The sequence below is a fragment of the Oncorhynchus clarkii genome, chromosome 10 (assembly GCF_045791955.1).
Source record: "Oncorhynchus clarkii lewisi isolate Uvic-CL-2024 chromosome 10, UVic_Ocla_1.0, whole genome shotgun sequence".
Taxonomy (NCBI): Eukaryota; Metazoa; Chordata; class Actinopteri; order Salmoniformes; family Salmonidae; genus Oncorhynchus; species Oncorhynchus clarkii.
The window spans coordinates 4,259,069-4,280,575 of record NC_092156.1 but is presented as its reverse complement, the minus strand read 5'-3'; the positions used below and the strand labels follow the sequence as shown (position 1 = coordinate 4,280,575).

General features: G+C 44.1%; 1 protein-coding gene across 3 annotated transcripts in view; it reads right to left on the bottom strand.

Moving 5' to 3' along the window:
* LOC139417924 (ubiquitin-like protein 3) overlaps positions 1–21,507 on the bottom strand; it is a 63,935-nt gene that overhangs the window by 5,061 nt on the left and 37,367 nt on the right. For 2 of the 3 annotated variants that reach the window (XM_071166916.1, XM_071166915.1), the window contains 3 exons: positions 20,324–20,432; positions 8,772–8,858; positions 1,347–1,424 (listed from right to left, as the gene is read on the bottom strand). In XM_071166916.1, the coding sequence (XP_071023017.1) occupies positions 1,347–1,424; positions 8,772–8,858; positions 20,324–20,432 (274 nt within the window). Of the gene's footprint in view, positions 1–1,346; positions 1,425–8,771; positions 8,859–13,261; positions 13,271–20,323; positions 20,433–21,507 lie in introns of those variants that run through there. The other variant, XM_071166917.1, reaches the window with a different exon arrangement.

Sequence of the window (21,507 nt, the reverse complement as noted above, 5' to 3'; positions counted from 1 at the left end):
ACACAGTAGCAGTAACACAGTAGCAGTAACACAGTAGCAGTAACACAATAGCAGTAACACAGTAGCAGTACACAGTAACACAGTAGCAGTAACACAGTAACACAGTAGCAGTAACACAGTAACACAGTAGCATTAACACAGTAACACAGTAGCAGTAACACAGTAACACAGTAGCAGTAACACAGTAACACAGTAGCAGTAACGCAGTAGCAGTAACACAGTAGCAGTAACACAGTAACACAGTAGCAGTAACACAGTAGCAGTAATACAGTAACACAGTAGCAGTAACACAGTAACACAGTAGCAGTAACACAGTAACACAGTAGCATTAACACAGTAACACAGTAGCAGTAACACAGTAACACAGTAGCAGTAACACAGTAACACAGTAGCAGTAACGCAGTAGCAGTAACACAGTAGCAGTAACACAGTAACACAGTAACACAGTAACGCAGTAACACAGTAACACAGTAGCAGTAACACAGTAACACAGTAGCAGTAACACAGTAGCAGTAACACAGTAACACAGTAGCAGTAACACAGTAACACAGTAACACAGTAACACAGTAACACAGTAGCAGTAACACAGTAACACAGTAGCAGTAACACAGTAACACAGTAGCAGTAACACAGTAGCAGTAACACAGTAGCAGTAACACAGTAGCAGTAACACAGTAACACAGTAACACAGTAACACAGTAGTAGTAACACAGTAACACAGTAGCAGTAACACAGTAACACAGTAGCAGTAACACAGTAGCAGTAACACAGTAGCAGTAACACAGTAGCAGTAACACAGTAACACAGTAGCAGTAACACAGTAACAGTAACACAGTAGCAGTAACACAGTAGCAGTAACACAGTAGCAGTAACACAGTAGCAGTAACACAGTAACAGTAACACAGTAGCAGTAACACAGTAGCAGTAACACAGTAGCAGTAACACAGTAACACAGTAGCAGTAACACAGTAACAGTAACACAGTAGCAGTAACAATACATTTCAAAGAAGTCACGTAATTACATGTCATTTTACATTCTCCACACAAGGTGCTACTGACAGAGAATCTTCTACCTAAAGTATATCACCGCATACGTCTATCTAAATGAACTAATGTAATGTCTTCCTGGTACATCCTTACAGGAACAGGAAGTAGTATTATATTGTAGGCAAAACTAACGCTGATACAAAGCACAGGCTAAATGTGTTGGCCATTCATAAAGGAAGTAAGTGTCCTGCATTTAATCAGAGTTTTAGCGTGTGAAAGTCCCCGTAAGGGACCAGTGAGGGGAAGGAACAAGGGATGACTGAAAGTCTGGCAGGAGAGATGAATGAAAAGCCTGTTACCTTGGGAGTTTGGCTCGGGCAATGTCTCTCTGGCAACTAAATGCATCACTGTGGATTTTCCCAAGGGTAATTTGAGAGCTGAGAGAGGGGAAGGAGAGGAGGGGAGGAGGTGGGAGAGGGAGAAGAGGGGAGAGAAAGAGATAGAGAGGGACAGATAAAGAGAGGGAGAAGGAGAGGAAGATAGAAAGGTTAGTCAACAGACAAATACTTATTACAATGCAAATATATCATTATGGTCATCTTGCTAATATATTATGAGAGAGAGCAGAGAGAGAGAGAGAGAGAGAGAGAGAGAGCTGAGAGAGAGAGAGAGAGAGAGAGAGAGAGAGAGAGAGAGAGAGAGAGAGAGAGAGAGGTTAAAATTGGCACAAAAAAAATCACACGTTTCTTTCCACAGGGCCGGGAGGTGAGACAGGGATGCAGCTTAAGCCCCACCCTCTTCAACATATATATCAACGAATTGGCGCGGGCACTAGAAAAGTCTGCAGCACCCGGCCTCACCCTACTAGAATCTAAAGTCACATGTCTACTGTTTGCTGATGATCTGGTGCTTCTGTCACCAACCAAGGAGGGCCTACAGCAGCACCTAGATCTTCTGCACAGATTCTGTCAGACCTGGGCACTGACAGTAAATCTCAGTAAGACCAAAATAATGGTGTTCCAAAAAAGGTCCAGTCGCCAGGACCACAAATACAAATTCCATCTAGACAACGTTACCCTAGAGCACACAAAAAACTATACATACCTTGGCCTAAACATCAGCGCCACAAGTAACTTCCACAAAGCTGTGAACGATCTGAGAGACAAGGCAAGAAGGGCATTCTATGCCATCAAACATAAAATTCAACATCCCAATTAGGATCTGGCTAAAAATACTTGAATCAATCATAGAGCCCATTGCCCTTTATGGTTGTGAGGTCTGGTTGTGAGGTCTGGGGTCCACTCACCAACCAAGAATTCATAAAATGGGACGAAAAACAAATTGAGACTCTGCACGCAGAATTCTGTACAACGTAAAATACCAAATAATATATGCAGAGCAGAATTGAGACGATACCCGCTAATGATCAAAAGCCGTTAAATTCTACAACCACCTAAAAGGCAGCGATTCCCAAACCTTCCATAACAAAGCCATCACCAACAGAGAGATGAACCTGGAGAAGAGTCCCCTAAGCAAGCTGGTCCTGGGGCTCTGTTCACAAACACAAACACACCCTACAGAGACCCAGGACAACAGCACAATTAGACCCAACCAAATCATGAGAAAACAAAATAGATAATTACTTGACACATTGGAAAGAATTAACAAAAAAACAGAGCAAACTAGAATGCTATTTGGCCCTACACAGAGAGTACACAGTGGCAGAATATCTGACCACTGTGACTGACCCAAAATTAAGGAAAGCTTTAACTATGTACAGACTCAGTGAGCATAGCCTTGCTATTGGCCGCCGTAGGCAGACCTGGCTCTCAAGAGAAGACACACTGCACACAAAATGAGGTCAGGACGTTAACTCTCATATACTCTCAACAGAATAATCTGCACCTCAGTCTCCTCTCCCTCCAGTCCCTCCCCCCCTCCTTCTTTCTCAAACTCTCTCTCTCCCGTGTTCCTCCCTCCTCCCCCCCCACCCCCCTCCTCTCCCCACCCCCCCTCCTCTCCCCCCACACCCCTCCTTCTTTCTCAAACTCTCTCTCTCCCGTGTTCAAGTCTAGACCAGGTGTTCTATTTCATGAGAGATTTAAATGACTGAGGGCATAGTACAGTATCAGTACACACACACACACACACACACACAGACACAGACACAGACACAGACACAGACACACAGACACACAGACACACAGACACACACACACACAGACACACATACACACACACACACACACACACACACTTCACTGCAGCCGAGGTGAGTAAGACATTTAAACGTGTTAACCCTCGCAAGGCTGCAGGCCCAGATGGCATCCCCAGCCGCGCCCTCAGAGCATGCGCAGACCAGCTGGCCGGTGTGTTTACGGACATATTCAATCAATCCCTATACCAGTCTGCTGTTCCCACATGCTTCAAGAGGGCCACCATTGTTCCTGTTCCCAAGAAAGCTAAGGTAACTGAGCTAAATGACTACCGCCCCGTAGCACTCACATCCGTCATCATGAAGTGCTTTGAGAGACTAGTCAAGGACCATATCACCTCCACCCTACCTGACACCCTAGACCCACTCCAATTTGCTTACCGCCCAAATAGGTCCACAGACGATGCAATCTCAACCACACTGCACACTGCCCTAACCCATCTGGACAAGAGGAATACCTATGTGAGAATGCTGTTCATCGACTACAGCTCGGCATTCAACACCATAGTACCCTCCAAGCTCGTCATCAAGCTCGAGACCCTGGGTCTCGACCCCGCCCTGTGCAACTGGGTACTGGACTTCCTGACGGGCCGCCCCCAGGTGGTGAGGGTAGGCAACAACATCTCCTCCCCGCTGATCCTCAACACTGGGGCCCCACAAGGTTGCGTTCTGAGCCCTCTCCTGTACTCCCTGTTCACCCACGACTGCGTGGCCACGCACGCCTCCAACTCAATCATCAAGTTTGCGGACGACACAACAGTGGTAGGCTTGATTACCAACAACGATGAGACGGCCTACAGGGAGGAGGTGAGGGCCCTCGGAGTGTGGTGTCAGGAAAACAACCTCACACTCAACGTCAACAAAACTAAGGAGATGATTGTGGACTTCAGGAAACAGCAGAGGGAACACCCCCCTATCCACATCGATGGAACAGTAGTGGAGAGGGTAGCAAGTTTTAAGTTCCTCGGCATACACATCACAGACAAACTGAATTGGTCCACTCACACAGACAGCATCGTGAAGAAGGCGCAGCAGCGCCTCTTCAACCTCAGGAGGCTGAAGAAATTCGGCTTGTCACCAAAAGCACTCACAAACTTCTACAGATGCACAATCGAGAGCATCCTGGCGGGCTGTATCACCGCCTGGTATGGCAACTGCACCGCCCTCAACCGTAAGGCTCTCCAGAGGGTAGTGAGGTCTGCACAACGCATCACCGGGGGCAAACTACCTGCCCTCCAGGACACCTACACCACCCGATGTCACAGGAAGGCCATAAAGATCATCAAGGACATCAACCACCCGAGCCACTGCCTGTTCACCCCGCTATCATCCAGAAGGCGAGGTCAGTACAGGTGCATCAAAGCTGGGACCGAGAGACTGAAAAACAGCTTCTATCTCAAGGCCATCAGACTGTTAAACAGCCACCACTAACACTGAGTGGCTGCTGCCAACACACTGACACTGACTCAACTCCAGCCACTTTAATAATGGGAATTGATGGGAAATGATGTAAATATATCACTAGCCACTTTAAACAATGCTACCTTATATAAATGTTACTTACCCTACATTATTCATCTCATATGCATACGTATATACTGTACTCTATATCATCGATGGTATCCTTATGTAATACATGTATCACTAGCCACTTTATACTATACTATGCCACTTTGTTTACATACTCATCTCATTTGTACATACTGTACCCGATACCATCTACTGTATCTTGCCTATGCTGCTCTGTACCATCACTCATTCATATATCCTTATGTACATATTCTTTATCCCCTTACACTGTGTACAAGACAGTAGTTTTGGAATTGTTAGTTAGATTACTTGTTATTACTGCATTGTCGGAACTAGAAGCACAAGCATTTCGCTACACTCGCATTAACATCTGCTAACCATGTGTATGTGACAAATAAAATTTGATTTGATTTGATTTGACACACACACACACACACAGACACACAGACACACACACAGACACAGACACAGACACAGACACAGACACAGACACAGACACACACACAGACACACACACAGACACAGACACAGACACACACACAGACACACACAGACACACACACACACAGACACACACACACACAGACACACACACACACACACACCACACACACACACACACACACACACACACACACACACACACACACACACACACACACAGACACATACACAGACACACACACACACACAGACACACACAGACACACACACAGACACACACAGAGACACACACACACACACACACACACACACACACACACACCGTCCACCCATTTATCAAGATGTGCTGTGTATCTCCCATAGTGCAGCAAAAGACCGACAGACAGTTTGGAACCACAGGAAAGGTTACAGCCTAACAAACACTTGCTCTTCACTCTCTCCTTCACTCTCTCCTTCCCTCTCTCCTTCCCTCTCTCCCTTGTTTGACCACTCTCTCCTTCCCTCTCTCCCTTGTTTGACCACTCTCTCCTTCACTCTCTCCTTCACTCTCTCCTTCCCTCTCTCCTTCCCTCTCACCCTTGTTTGACCACTCTCTCCTTCCCTCTCTCCCTTGTTTGACCCCTCTCTCCCTTGTTTGGCCACTCTCTCCTTCCCTCTCTCCTTCCCTCTCTCCCTTGTTTGGCCACTCTCTCCTTCACTCTCTCCTTCCCTCTCTCCCTTGTTTGGCCACTCTCTCCTTCACTCTCTCCTTCCCTCTCTCCCTTGTTTGACCACTCTCTCCTTCCCTCTCTCCCTTGTTTGGCCACTCTCTCCTTCACTCTCTCCTTCTCTCTCTCCCTTGTTTGACCACTCTCTCCTTCCCTCTTTCCCTTGTTTGGCCACTCTCTCCTTCACTCTCTCCTTCCCTCTCTCCCTTGTTTGGCCACTCTCTACTTCACTCTCTCCTTCACTCTCTCCTTCCCTCTCTCCTTCCCTCTCACCCTTGTTTGACCACTCTCACCTTCCCTCTCTCCCTTGTTTGGCCACTCTCTCCTTCACTCTCTCCTTCACTCTCTCCTTCCCTCTCTCCTTCCCTCTTTCCCTTGTTTGACCACTCTCTCCTTCCCTCTCTCCCTTGTTTGGCCACTCTCTCCTTCACTCTCTCCTTCCCTCTTTCCCTTGTTTGACCACTCTCTCCTTCCCTCTCTCCCTTGTTTGGCCACTCTCTCCTTCACTCTCTCCTTCCCTCTCTCCCTTGTTTGGCCACTCTCTCCTTCACTCTCTCCTTCACTCTCTCCTTCCCTCTCTCCTTCCCTCTCACCCTTGTTTGACCACTCTCTCCTTCCCTCTCTCCTTCCCTCTCTCCCTTGTTTGACTACTCTCTCCTTCCCTCTCTCCTTCCCTCTCTCCCTTCTTTGACCACTCTCTCCTTACCACTCTCCTTCCCTGTCTCCCTTGTTTGACCACTCTCTCATTCCCTCCCTCTCTCTCCCCTCCCTCTCTCCCCTCCCTCTCTCTCCCCTACCTCCCTCTCTCTCCTCTCTCCTCTCTCCCTCTCTCCTCTCTCCCTCTCTCTCCCCTCCCTCTCTCTCCCCTCCCCCTCTCTCCCCTCCCTCTCTCTCCTCTCTCCTCTCTCCCTCTCTCCTCTCTCCCTCTCTCTCCCCTCCCTCCCCTCCCCTCCCTCTCTCTCCCTCCCTCTCTCTCCCCTCCCCTTCTCTCCCCTCCCTCTCTCTCCCCTCCCCCTCTCTCCTCTCTCCCTCTCCCTCCCCTCCCTCTCTCTCCCCTCCATCTCTCTCCCCTCCCTCTCTCTCCTCTCTCCTCTCTCCCTCTCTCCTCTCTCCCTCTCTCTCCCCTCCCTCTCTCTCCCCTCCCTCTCTCCCTCCCTCTCTCTCCTCTCTCCCTCCCTCCCTCTCTCTCCCCTCCCTCTCTCCCTCCCTCTCTCTCCTCTCCCTCCCTCCCTCTCTCTCCCCTCCCGTAAACACTGTCTGAGGTCTACCCAAACACAAACACAGTGCTTCCCTTTCCTGCCCAGTCTCTTTCCTCTCCACCCTGTCCAGTCAAAGCAAGTTTGTCTCTCCCTCTCTCCTCTCCACCCTGTCCAGTCAAAGCAAGTTTGTCTCTCCCTCTCCTCTCTCCCTCTCTCCTCTCTCCCTCTCTCCTCCCTCCCTCTCTCCCTCTCTCCCTCTCTCCCTCTCTCCTCTCTCTCCCTCTCTCCTCTCTCCCTCTCTCCCTCTCTCCTCCTCTCCTCTCTCCTCTCTCCTCTCTCCTCTCTCCCTCTCTCCCTCTCTCCTCTCTCCTCTCTCCCTCTCTCCTCTCTCCTCCTCTCCTCTCTCCTCTCTCCCTCTCTTCTCTCTCCTCTCTCCTCCTCTACTCTCTCCTCTCTCCTCCTCTCTCCCTCTCTCCCTCTCTCCACTCTCCTATCTCCCTCTCTCCTCTCTCCTCTCTCTCCTCTCTCCCTCTCTCCATTCTCCTCTCTCCCTCTCTCATCTCTTGTCCTGAGGCCTGAGGGTCCTCTGTTTCTCTGTTCAGGACAGGAGTCTAGGGGGAACAGAGACAGGAGTCTAGGGGGAACAGAGACTTACATGGAGACACACACCAGCTTCCCAACACTGCTCCAGCTGAGTGACTGTGAGTGACTGTGTGTGTGTGTGTGACTGTGTGTGTGACTGTGACTCTGTGGGTGAGTGTGACTGTGACTGTGACTGTGTGTGGCTGTGTGTGTGACTGTGTGTGACTGTGTGTGTGACTGTGTGTGTGACTGTGTGTGTGACTGTGACTGTGTGTGTGAGTGTGACTGTGTGTGTGAGTGTGACTGTGTGTGTGAGTGTGACTGTGTGTGTGACTGTGACTGTGTGTGACTGTGTGTGTGACTGTGACTGTGTGTGTGACTGTGTGTGACTGTGTGTGTGACTGTGACTGAGTGTGACTGTGTGTGTGACTGTGACTGTGTGTGTGACTATGTGACTGTGACTGTGTGTGTGAGTGTGACTGTGTGTGTGACTCAGTGTGTGACTGTGACTGTGTGTGTGAGTGTGTGACTGTGACTGTGTGTGTGAGTGTGACTGTGTGTGTGACTGTGTGTGTGAGTGTGACTGTGTGTGAGTGTGTCTGTGTGTGTGACTGTGACTGTGTATGTGAGTGTGACTGTGTGTGTGACTGTGTGTGAGTGTGACTGTGTGTGTGAGTGAGTGTGTGTGAGTGTGACTGTGTGTGTGACTGTGTGTGTGAGTGAGTGTGTGTGAGTGTGACTGTGTGTGTAAGTGAGTGTGTGTGAGTGTGTGTGACTGTGTGTGTGACTGTGTGTGACTGTGTGTGTGAGTGAGTGTGACTGTGTGTGTGAGTGAGTGAGTGTGAGTGTGTGTGTGAGTGAGTGTGAGTGTGTGTGAGTGAGTGTGACTGTGTGTGTGAGTGAGTGTGGCTGTGTGTGTGAGTGAGTGTGGCTGTGTGTGTGAGTGAGTGTGACTGTGTGTGTGAGTGAGTGTGTGTGAGTGTGTGTGTGTGTGAGTGAGTGAGTGAGTGAGTGAGTGAGTGAGTGAGTGAGTGAGTGAGTAAGTGTGAGTGTGTGTGAGTGAGTGTGACTGTGTGTGTGAGTGAGTGAGTGTGTGTGAGCTCTCACCTCCTAGTGTGACATTTCCATGTAGAAAACGACCCTGGTAGATGAGCCTCAGGATGTTAGGACTGCTGACCTGTTCCTCCTCCCAGTCTGAAAGAGAGATGAAGATCACCCTCATCATCATCATCATCATCATCGCCGTTGTCACCATCATCTATAGTATTCACAGTTTTTCTGTGTGATTATGTCTCATGGGAGAGAGAAAGATAGAGAGAAGATAAGGAATAGAGAAGAGGGAGAGAGGGGAGGGAAGAGAGGGGAGGGAAGAGAGGGGAGAGGGAGAGAGGGGAGGGAAGAGAGGGGAGAGGGAGAGAGGGGAGGGAAGAGAGGGGAGAGGGAGAGAGAAGAGAGAGAGAGGAGATGTAAGAGAAGGGAGAGAGAAGAGAGGAGACTGAGAGTGAAGAGAGGGGAGAGGGAGAGAGGGAAGAAAGGAGAGGGGAGAGAGGAGAGAGAAGAGGGAAGATAGGGAGAGAGGAGGGAGAGGAGAGAGGGAAGAGAGGAGGGGACAGAGGAGAGGGAAGAGAGGAGAGAGGCAGTGGAGTCTGGACACCATATGTGAATCCTAAACTAACCCACACACACAGATGTGATACAGGGCCCGTGAGGAGTTCTGGCCCAGGGCCTTCGAGTGATAGCTACAGTATCTTTGAGCTCATTAAGGTGTAAGATGTCAGATTCCCACCGGAGTCCCTCTTCAGGGATCTGTAGCACCAGACACACTGTGGAGGAGTCCAGTAGATAGTCATTGTAATACTACACGATGTAGGCTACAGCTTTGTGAGGTGTCACGTTTTGCTCCAGGGACGTCCCCGAAGACGATTTGAAGACATCCTCAGAACGATGTGTCATGGTCCCCGGGAGGTTATTGTCTAGCTCAAAATGTTTTCACGTGTAGTTTCCTGGTGTCACATGTAGTTTCCTGGTATCATGTGTAGTTCCAAGGTATCTGTGTAGTTTCCTGGTATCATGTGTAGTTTCCTGGTATCACATGTAGTTTCCTGGTATCATGTGTAGTTCCAAGGTATCTGTGTAGTTTCCTGGTATCATGTGTAGTTTCCTGGTATCACATGTAGTTTCCTGGTATCACATGTAGTTTCCTGGTATCATGTGTAGTTTCCTGGTATCCGTGTAGTTTCCTGGTATCACGTGTAGTTCCAAGGTATCTGTGTAGTTTCCTGGTATCATGTGTAGTTCCAAGGTGTCATGTGTAGTTTCCTGGTATCCGTGTAGTTTCCTGGTATCACGTGTAGTTCCAAGGTATCTGTGTAGTTTCCTGGTATCATGTGTAGTTCCAAGGTGTCATGTGTAGTTTCCTGGTATCCGTGTAGTTTCCTGGTATCACGTGTAGTTCCAAGGTATCTGTGTAGTTTCCTGGTATCATGTGTAGTTTCCTGGTATCCGTGTAGTTTCCTGGTATCCGTGTAGTTTCCTGGTATCACATGTAGTTCCAAGGTATCTGTGTAGTTTCCTGGTATCCGTGTAGTTTCCTGGTATCACGTGTAGTTTCCTGGTATCATGTGTAGTTCCAAGGTGGCATGTGTAGTTTCCTGGTATCTGTGTAGTTTCCTGGTATCACATGTCGTTTCCTGGTGTCACATTCAATGCCATACAACTCTCCTTCCGTGGCCTCCAATTGCTCTTAAATACAAGTAAAACTAAATGCATGCTCTTCAACCGATCGCTACCTGTACCTACCCGCCTGTCCAACATTACTACTCTGGACGGCTCTGACTTAGAATACGTGGACAACTACAAATACTTAGGTGTCTGGTTAGACTGTAAACTCTCCTTCCAGACCCATATCAAACATCTCCAATCCAAAGTTAAATCTAGAATTGGCTTCCTATTTCGCAACAAAGCATCCTTCACTCATGCTGCCAAACATACCCTTGTAAAACTGACCATCCTACCAATCCTCGACTTTGGCGATGTCATTTACAAAATAGCCTCCAATACCCTACTCAACAAATTGGATGCAGTCTATCACAGTGCAATCCGTTTTGTCACCAAAGCCCCATATACTACCCACCATTGCGACCTGTACGCTCTCGTTGGCTGGCCCTCGCTTCATACTCGTCGCCAAACCCACTGGCTCCATGTCATCTACAAGACCCTGCTAGGTAAAGTCCCCCCTTATCTCAGCTCGCTGGTCACCATTGCATCTCCCACCTGTAGCACACGCTCCAGCAGGTATATCTCTCTAGTCACCCCCAAAACCAATTATTTATTTGGCCGCCTCTCCTTCCAGTTCTCTGCTGCCAATGACTGGAACGAACTACAAAAATCTCTGAAACTGGAAACACTTATCTCCCTCACTAGCTTTAAGCACCAACTGTCAGAGCAGCTCACAGATTACTGCACCTGTACATAGCCCACCTATAATTTAGCCCAAACAACTACCTCTTTCCCTACTGTATTTAATTTATTTATTTATTTTGCTCCTTTGCACCCCAATATTTTTATTTCTACTTTGCACTTTCTCCCATTGCAAATCTACCATTCCAGTGTTTTACTTGCTATATTGTATTTACTTTGCCACCAAGGCCTTTTTTTGCCTTTACCTCCCTTCTCACCTCATTTGCTCACATCTTATATAGACTTGTTTATACTGTATTATTGACTGTATGTTTGTTTTACTCCATGTGTAACTCTGTGTCGTTGTATGTGTCGAACTGCTTTGCTTTATCTTGGCCAGGTCGCAATTGTAAATGAAAACTTGTTCTCAACTAGCCTACCTGGTTAAATAAAGGTGTTCTCAACTAGTCTACCTGGTTAAATAAAGGTGTTCTCAACTAGTCTACCTGGTTAAATAAAGGTGTTCTCAACTAGCCTACCTGGTTAAATAAAGGTGTTCTCTACTGGCCTACCTGGTTAAATAAAGGTGTTCTCAACTTGCCTACCTGGTTAAATAAAGGTGTTCTCAACTAGCCTACCTGGTTAAATAAAGGTGTTCTCAACTAGCCTACCTGGTTAAATAAAGGTGTTCTCAACTAGCCTACCTGGTTAAATAAAGGTGTTCTCTACTAGCCTACCTGGTTAAATAAAGGTGTTCTCAACTAGCCTACCTGGTTAAATAAAGGTGTTCTCAACTAGCCTACCTGGTTAAATAAAGGTGTTCTCAACTAGCCTACCTGGTTAAATAAAGGTGTTCTCTACTAGCCTACCTGGTTAAATAAAGGTGTTCTCAACTAGCCTACCTGGTTAAATAAAGGTGTTCTCAACTAGCCTACCTGGTTAAATAAAGGTGTTCTCTACTAGCCTACCTGGTTAAATAAAGGTGTTCTCAACTAGCCTACCTGGTTAAATAAAGGTGTTCTCAACTAGCCTACCTGGTTAAATAAAGGTGTTCTCAACTAGCCTACCTGGTTAAATAAAGGTGTTCTCAACTAGCCTACCTGGTTAAATAAAGGTGTTCTCAACTAGCCTACCTGGTTAAATAAAGGTGTTCTCAACTAGCCTACCTGGTTAAATAAAGGTGTTCTCAACTAGCCTACCTGGTTAAATAAAGGTGTTCTCAACTGGCCTACCTGGTTAAATAAAGGTGTTCTCAACTGGCCTACCTGGTTAAATAAAGGTGTTCTCAACTAGCCTACCTGGTTAAATAAAGGTGTTCTCAACTGGCCTACCTGGTTAAATAAAGGTGTTCTCAACTAGCCTACCTGGTTAAATAAAGGTGAAATAAAAAACTAAAAATAAATAAATAAAAATGTAGTTTCCTGGTATCCGTGTAGTTTCCCAGTATCATGTGTAGTTCCAAGGTATCCGTGTAGTTTCCTGGTATCATGTGTAGTTTCCTGGTATCCGTGTAGTTTCCCAGTATCATGTGTAGTTCCAAGGTATCCGTGTAGTTTCCCAGTATCATGTGTAGTTCCAAGGTATCCGTGTAGTTTCCTGGTATCATGTGTAGTTTCCTGGTATCCGTGTAGTTTCCCAGTATCATGTGTAGTTCCAAGGTATCCGTGTAGTTTCCTGGTATCCGTGTAGTTCCAAGGTATCCGTGTAGTTTCCTGGTATCATGTGTAGTTTCCTGGTATCCGTGTAGTTTCCCAGTATCATGTGTAGTTCCAAGGTATCCGTGTAGTTTCCTGGTATCCGTGTAGTTCCAAGGTATCCGTGTAGTTTCCTGGTATCATGTGTAGTTTCCTGGTATCCGTGTAGTTTCCCAGTATCATGTGTAGTTCCAAGGTATCCGTGTAGTTTCCTGGTATCCGTGTAGTTCCAAGGTATCCGTGTAGTTTCCTGGTATCATGTGTAGTTTCCTGGTATCATGTGTAGTTTCCCGGTATCATGTGTAGTTCCAAGGTATCTGTGTAGTTTCCTGGTATCACGTGTAGTTTACTGGTGTCATATGTGTAGAAATTTTGCATCCTCATTTTGTCACATTTATTTCACGAGATAATTTTTTCACGTTGCTTTTACATGTTGTCAAATGTTATTACATTAAATTCACTTAAGATCACATGTGATCACGTGATCAAGTGATCAAGGGTCACCCATTGGCCAGTTGTAATGAGTGTCTGTGAGGCAGGGCCGGCCCTGGGCATAAGCGACATAAGGGGCTTTATAAAACACATTTAATAAGTGTAATTGATATCAAATGAACATGGCAAAATGTGTAGAATCTGACTAAATTTGTTTAAAAATTGCTACATTTTCTCTCCGCCGCATGGAAAAATGTGTAGAATCTGACTAAATTTGTTTAAAAATTGCTACATTTCTCTCCACCCCATGGCAAAATGTGTAGAATCTGACTAAATTTGTTTAAAAATTTCTACATTTTCTCTCCGCCCCATGGCAAAATGTGTAGAATCTGACGAAATTTGTTTAAAAATTGCTACATTTTCTCTCCGCCCCATGGCAAAATGTGTAGAATCTGACGAAATTTGTTTAAAAATTGCTACATTTTCTCTCCGCCCCATGGCAAAATGTGTAGAATCTGACGAAATTTGTTTAAAAATTGCTACATTTTCTCTCCGCCCCATCGCAAAATGTGTAGAATCTGACGAAATGTGTTTATAAATTGCTACATTTCTCTCCGCCACATGGCAAAATGTGTAGAATCTGACGAAATGTGTTTATAAATTGCTACATTTCTCTCCGCCGCATGGCAAAATGTGTAGAATCTGACGAAATGTGTTTATAAATTGCTACATTTCTCTCCGCCGCATGGCAAAATGTGTAGAATCTGACGAAATGTGTTTATAAATTGCTACATTTCTCTCCGCCGCATGGCAAAATGTGTAGAATCTGACGAAATGTGTTTATAAATTGCTACATTTCTCTCCGCCGCATGGCAAAATGTGTAGAATCTGACGAAATGTGTTTATAAATTGCTACATTTCTCTCCGCCGCATGGCAAAATGTGTAGAATCTGACGAAATGTGTTTATAAATTGCTACATTTCTCTCCGCCGCATGGCAAAATGTGTAGAATCTGACGAAATGTGTTTATAAATTGCTACATTTCTCTCCGCCACATGGCAAAATGTGTAGAATCTGACGAAATGTGTTTATAAATTGCTACATTTCTCACCGCCGCATGGCAAAATGTGTAGAATCTGACGAAATGTGTTTATAAATTGCTACATTTCTCTCCGCCGCATGGCAAAATGTGTAGAATCTGACGAAATGTGTTTATAAATTGCTACATTTCTCTCCGCCGCATGGCAAAATGTGTAGAATCTGACGAAATGTGTTTATAAATTGCTACATTTCTCTCCGCCGCATGGCAAAATGTGTAGAATCTGACGAAATGTGTTTATAAATTGCTACATTTCTCTCCGCCGCATGGCAAAATGTGTAGAATCTGACGAAATGTGTTTATAAATTGCTACATTTCTCTCCGCCGCATGGCAAAATGTGTAGAATCTGACGAAATGTGTTTATAAATTGCTACATTTTCTCTCCGCCACATGGCAAAATGTGTAGAATCTGACGAAATGTGTTTATAAATTGCTACATTTCTCTCCGCCACATGGCAAAATGTGTAGAATCTGACGAAATGTGTTTATAAATTGCTACATTTCTCTCCGCCACATGGCAAAATGTGTAGAATCTGACGAAATGTGTTTATAAATTGCTACATTTTCTCTCCGCCACATGGCAAAATGTGTAGAATCTGACGAAATGTGTTTATAAATTGCTACATTTCTCTCCGCCACATGGCAAAATGTGTAGAATCTGACGAAATGTGTTTATAAATTGCTACATTTTCTCTCCGCCACATGGCAAAATGTGTAGAATCTGACGAAATGTGTTTATAAATTGCTACATTTCTCTCCGCCACATGGCAAAATGTGTAGAATCTGACGAAATGTGTTTATAAATTGCTACATTTCTCTCCGCCACATGGCAAAATGTGTAGAATCTGACGAAATGTGTTTATAAATTGCTACATTTCTCTCCGCCACATGGCAAAATGTGTAGAATTTGACGAAATGTGTTTATAAATTGCTACATTTTCTCTCCGCCACATGGCAAAATGTGTAGAATCTGACGAAATGTGTTTATAAATTGCTACATTTCTCTCCGCCACATGGCAAAATGTGTAGAATCTGACGAAATGTGTTTATAAATTGCTACATTTTCTCTCCGCCACATGGCAAAATGTGTAGAATCTGACGAAATGTGTTTATAAATTGCTACATTTCTCTCCGCCACATGGCAAAATGTGTAGAATCTGACGAAATGTGTTTATAAATTGCTACATTTCTCTCCGCCACATGGCAAAATGTGCAGAATCTGACGAAATGTGTTTATAAATTGCTACATTTCTCTCCGCCACATGGCAAAATGTGTAGAATCTGACGAAATGTGTTTATAAATTGCTACATTTCTCTCCGCCACATGGCAAAATGTGTAGAATCTGACGAAATGTGTTTATAAATTGCTACATTTCTCTCCGCCACATGGCAAAATGTGTAGAATCTGACGAAATGTGTTTATAAATTGCTACATTTCTCTCCGCCACATGGCAAAATGTGTAGAATCTGACGAAATGTGTTTATAAATTGCTACATTTCTCTCCGCCACATGGCAAAATGTGTAGAATCTGACAAAATGTGTTTCTAAATTGCTACATTTCTCTCCGCCACATGGCAAAATGTGTAGAATCTGACGAAATGTGTTTAGAAATTGCTACATTTCTCTCCGCCACATGGCAAAATGTGTAGAATCTGACGAAATGTGTTTATAAATTGCTACATTTCTCTCCGCCACATGGCAAAATGTGTAGAATCTGACGAAATGTGTTTATAAATTGCTACATTTCTCTCCGCCACATGGCAAAATGTGTAGAATCTGACGAAATGTGTTTATAAATTGCTACATTTCTCTCCGCCACATGGCAAAATGTGTAGAATCTGACGAAATGTGTTTATAAATTGCTACATTTCTCTCCGCCACATGGCAAAATGTGTAGAATCTGACGAAATGTGTTTATAAATTGCTACATTTCTCTCCGCCACATGGCAAAATGTGTAGAATCTGACAAAATGTGTTTATAAATTGCTACATTTCTCTCCGCCACATGGCAAAATGTGTAGAATCTGACGAAATGTGTTTATAAATTGCTACATTTCTCTCCGCCACATGGCAAAATGTGTAGAATCTGACGAAATGTGTTTATAAATTGCTACATTTCTCTCCGCCGCATGGCAAAATGTGTAGAATCTGACGAAATGTGTTTATAAATTGCTACATTTCTCACCGCCGCATGGCAAAATGTGTAGAATCTGACGAAATGTGTTTATAAATTGCTACATTTCTCTCCGCCGCATGGCAAAATGTGTAGAATCTGACGAAATGTGTTTATAAATTGCTACATTACTCTCCGCCGCATGGCAAAATGTGTAGAATCTGACGAAATGTGTTTATAAATTGCTACATTTCTCTCCGCCGCATGGCAAAATGTGTAGAATCTGACGAAATGTGTTTATAAATTGCTACATTTCTCTCCGCCGCATGGCAAAATGTGTAGAATCTGACGAAATGTGTTTATAAATTGCTACATTTCTCTCCGCCACATGGCAAAATGTGTAGAATCTGACGAAATGTGTTTATAAATTGCTACATTTTCTCTCCGCCACATGGCAAAATGTGTAGAATCTGACGAAATGTGTTTATAAATTGCTACATTTCTCTCCGCCACATGGCAAAATGTGTAGAATCTGACGAAATGTGTTTATAAATTGCTACATTTCTCTCCGCCACATGGCAAAATGTGTAGAATCTGACGAAATGTGTTTATAAATTGCTACATTTTCTCTCCGCCACATGGCAAAATGTGTAGAATCTGACGAAATGTGTTTATAAATTGCTACATTTCTCTCCGCCACATGGCAAAATGTGTAGAATCTGACGAAATGTGTTTATAAATTGCTACATTTTCTCTCCGCCACATGGCAAAATGTGTAGAATCTGACGAAATGTGTTTATAAATTGCTACATTTCTCTCCGCCACATGGCAAAATGTGTAGAATCTGACGAAATGTGTTTATAAATTGCTACATTTCTCTCCGCCACATGGCAAAATGTGTAGAATCTGACGAAATGTGTTTATAAATTGCTACATTTCTCTCCGCCACATGGCAAAATGTGTAGAATTTGACGAAATGTGTTTATAAATTGCTACATTTTCTCTCCGCCACATGGCAAAATGTGTAGAATCTGACGAAATGTGTTTATAAATTGCTACATTTCTCTCCGCCACATGGCAAAATGTGTAGAATCTGACGAAATGTGTTTATAAATTGCTACATTTTCTCTCCGCCACATGGCAAAATGTGTAGAATCTGACGAAATGTGTTTATAAATTGCTACATTTCTCTCCGCCACATGGCAAAATGTGTAGAATCTGACGAAATGTGTTTATAAATTGCTACATTTCTCTCCGCCACATGGCAAAATGTGCAGAATCTGACGAAATGTGTTTATAAATTGCTACATTTCTCTCCGCCACATGGCAAAATGTGTAGAATCTGACGAAATGTGTTTATAAATTGCTACATTTCTCTCCGCCACATGGCAAAATGTGTAGAATCTGACGAAATGTGTTTATAAATTGCTACATTTCTCTCCGCCACATGGCAAAATGTGTAGAATCTGACGAAATGTGTTTATAAATTGCTACATTTCTCTCCGCCACATGGCAAAATGTGTAGAATTTGACGAAATGTGTTTATAAATTGCTACATTTTCTCTCCGCCACATGGCAAAATGTGTAGAATCTGACGAAATGTGTTTATAAATTGCTACATTTCTCTCCGCCACATGGCAAAATGTGTAGAATCTGACGAAATGTGTTTATAAATTGCTACATTTTCTCTCCGCCACATGGCAAAATGTGTAGAATCTGACGAAATGTGTTTATAAATTGCTACATTTCTCTCCGCCACATGGCAAAATGTGTAGAATCTGACGAAATGTGTTTATAAATTGCTACATTTCTCTCCGCCACATGGCAAAATGTGCAGAATCTGACGAAATGTGTTTATAAATTGCTACATTTCTCTCCGCCACATGGCAAAATGTGTAGAATCTGACGAAATGTGTTTATAAATTGCTACATTTCTCTCCGCCACATGGCAAAATGTGTAGAATCTGACGAAATGTGTTTATAAATTGCTACATTTCTCTCCGCCACATGGCAAAATGTGTAGAATCTGACGAAATGTGTTTATAAATTGCTACATTTCTCTCCGCCACATGGCAAAATGTGTAGAATCTGACGAAATGTGTTTATAAATTGCTACATTTCTCTCCGCCACATGGCAAAATGTGTAGAATCTGACAAAATGTGTTTCTAAATTGCTACATTTCTCTCCGCCACATGGCAAAATGTGTAGAATCTGACGAAATGTGTTTATAAATTGCTACATTTCTCTCCGCCACATGGCAAAATGTGTAGAATCTGACGAAATGTGTTTATAAATTGCTACATTTCTCTCCGCCACATGGCAAAATGTGTAGAATCTGACGAAATGTGTTTATAAATTGCTACATTTCTCTCCGCCACATGGCAAAATGTGTAGAATCTGACGAAATGTGTTTATAAATTGCTACATTTCTCTCCGCCACATGGCAAAATGTGTAGAATCTGACGAAATGTGTTTATAAATTGCTACATTTCTCTCCGCCACATGGCAAAATGTGTAGAATCTGACGAAATGTGTTTATAAATTGCTACATTTCTCTCCGCCACATGGCAAAATGTGTAGAATCTGACAAAATGTGTTTATAAATTGCTACATTTCTCTCCGCCACATGGCAAAATGTGTAGAATCTGACGAAATGTGTTTATAAATTGCTACATTTCTCTCCGCCACATGGCAAAATGTGTAGAATCTGACGAAATGTGTTTATAAATTGCTACATTTCTCTCCGCCACATGGCAAAATGTGTAGAATCTGACGAAATGTGTTTATAAATTGCTACATTTCTCTCCGCCACATGGCAAAATGTGTAGAATCTGACGAAATGTGTTTATAAATTGCTACATTTCTCTCCGCCACATGGCAAAATGTGTAGAATCTGACGAAATGTGTTTATAAATTGCTACATTTCTCTCCGCCACATGGCAAAATGTGTAGAATCTGACGAAATGTGTTTATAAATTGCTACATTTCTCTCCGCCACATGGCAAAATGTGTAGAATCTGACGAAATGTGTTTATAAATTGCTACATTTCTCTCCGCCACATGGCAAAATGTGTAGAATCTGACGAAATGTGTTTATAAATTGCTACATTTCTCTCCGCCACATGGCAAAATGTGTAGAATCTGACGAAATGTGTTTATAAATTGCTACATTTCTCTCCGCCACATGGCAAAATGTGTAGAATCTGACGAAATGTGTTTATAAATTGCTACATTTCTCTCCGCCACATGGCAAAATGTGTAGAATCTGACGAAATGTGTTTATAAATTGCTACATTTCTCTCCGCCACATGGCAAAATGTGTAGAATCTGACGAAATGTGTTTATAAATTGCTACATTTCTCTCCGCCACATGGCAAAATGTGTAGAATCTGATGAAATTTGTTTAAAAATTGCTACATTTTCTCTCCGCCCCATGGCAAAATGTGTAGAATCTGACGAAATGTGTTTATAAATTGCTACATTTCTCTCCGCCACATGGCAAAATGTGTAGAATCTGACGAAATGTGTTTATAAATTGCTACATTTCTCTCCGCCACATGGCAAAATGTGTAGAATCTGACGAAATGTGTTTATAAATTGCTACATTTCTCTCCGCCACATGGCAAAATGTGTAGAATCTGACGAAATGTGTTTATAAATTGCTACATTTCTCTCCTCCACATGGCAAAATGTGTAGAATCTGACGAAATGTGTTTATAAATTGCTACATTTCTCTCCGCCACATGGCAAAATGTGTAGAATTGCAGGAAATTAACGTAATTGTTTTTCTTCTTCTCCGCAGCCAAGAGGGGGACCACTAAAATATTTCACCTGCAAGATGGGCGCCTCCCTCCCAAACCAAATCTTATTTAGGGCCCCCAAAAAGATAGAGCTGGCCCTGCTGTGAGGCGTCACTCACCCATTGGCCAGTTGTCGTAAACGTGTTTGGCGATGTCTGCGGCCGAGTCGTTGGGGGAGAACAGGAACTCTTTCGTCTTCCCACTGACCAGGATGAGACGTAGGTTCATCTGAAACACACAAGGGGAGAGGAAGGGGTGAGGAGCTGCCACACAAACAGACCAGGCGGAGAAGAAATCACTTTAAAGCACACTATCAAATCAGCTTATAGCTCATAGCCTGAGAGAGCCCTGCAACACACACGCACAGGTACACACATAGCACTACAGGAATTTACAAACAATATAATCTCTCTCTCACAAACACACACACACACACACACACACACACACAGTACAAGTACACACACACACACAGGAAACCAGGCTGTGTTTATTAACTCTTATTTAAAAAAAAGGTATTGTTCACTAGGATAGAAAAAATATTTTTTTAAATACGCAATGTACCTTCAGAGATACACACATAATCTCACATGGTTCTGTTCGCTAACCTGAAGGGCACATGTACGGATTATTTCTTAAAATCCACCCAAAACCTCGTTACTATAATTTACAGCGTTAATCACAGGAGGCAGCTGAGTGGAGGACGGGCTCATAGTAATGTTTTATACCCTTCCACCCATTCCACTCCAGTCATTACCACGAGCCCTGTCCTCCATTCCACTGATTCCACTCCAGCCATTACCATGAGCCCTGTCCTCCATTCCACTCCAGTCATTACCACGAGCCCCGTCCTCCATTCCACTGATTCCACTCCAGTCATTACCACGAGCCCTGTCCTCCAGTCCACCCATTCCACTCCAGTCATTACCACGAGCCCTGTCCTCCATTCCACTGATTCCACTCCAGTCATTACCACGAGCCCTGTCCTCCATTCCACCCATTCCACTCCAGTCATTACCACGAGCCCTGTCCTCCATTCCACCCATTCCACTCCAGTCAATACCACGAGCCCCGTCCTCCATTCCACTGATTCCACTCCAGTCATTACCACGAGCCCCGTCCTCCATTCCACTGATTCCACTCCAGCCATTACCATGAGCCCTGTCCTCCATTCCACTCCAGTCAATACCACGAGCCCCGTCCTCCATTCCACTGATTCCACTCCAGTCATTACCACGAGCCCTGTCCTCCATTCCACTGATTCCACTCCAGTCATTACCACGAGCCCCGTCCTCCCTGATTA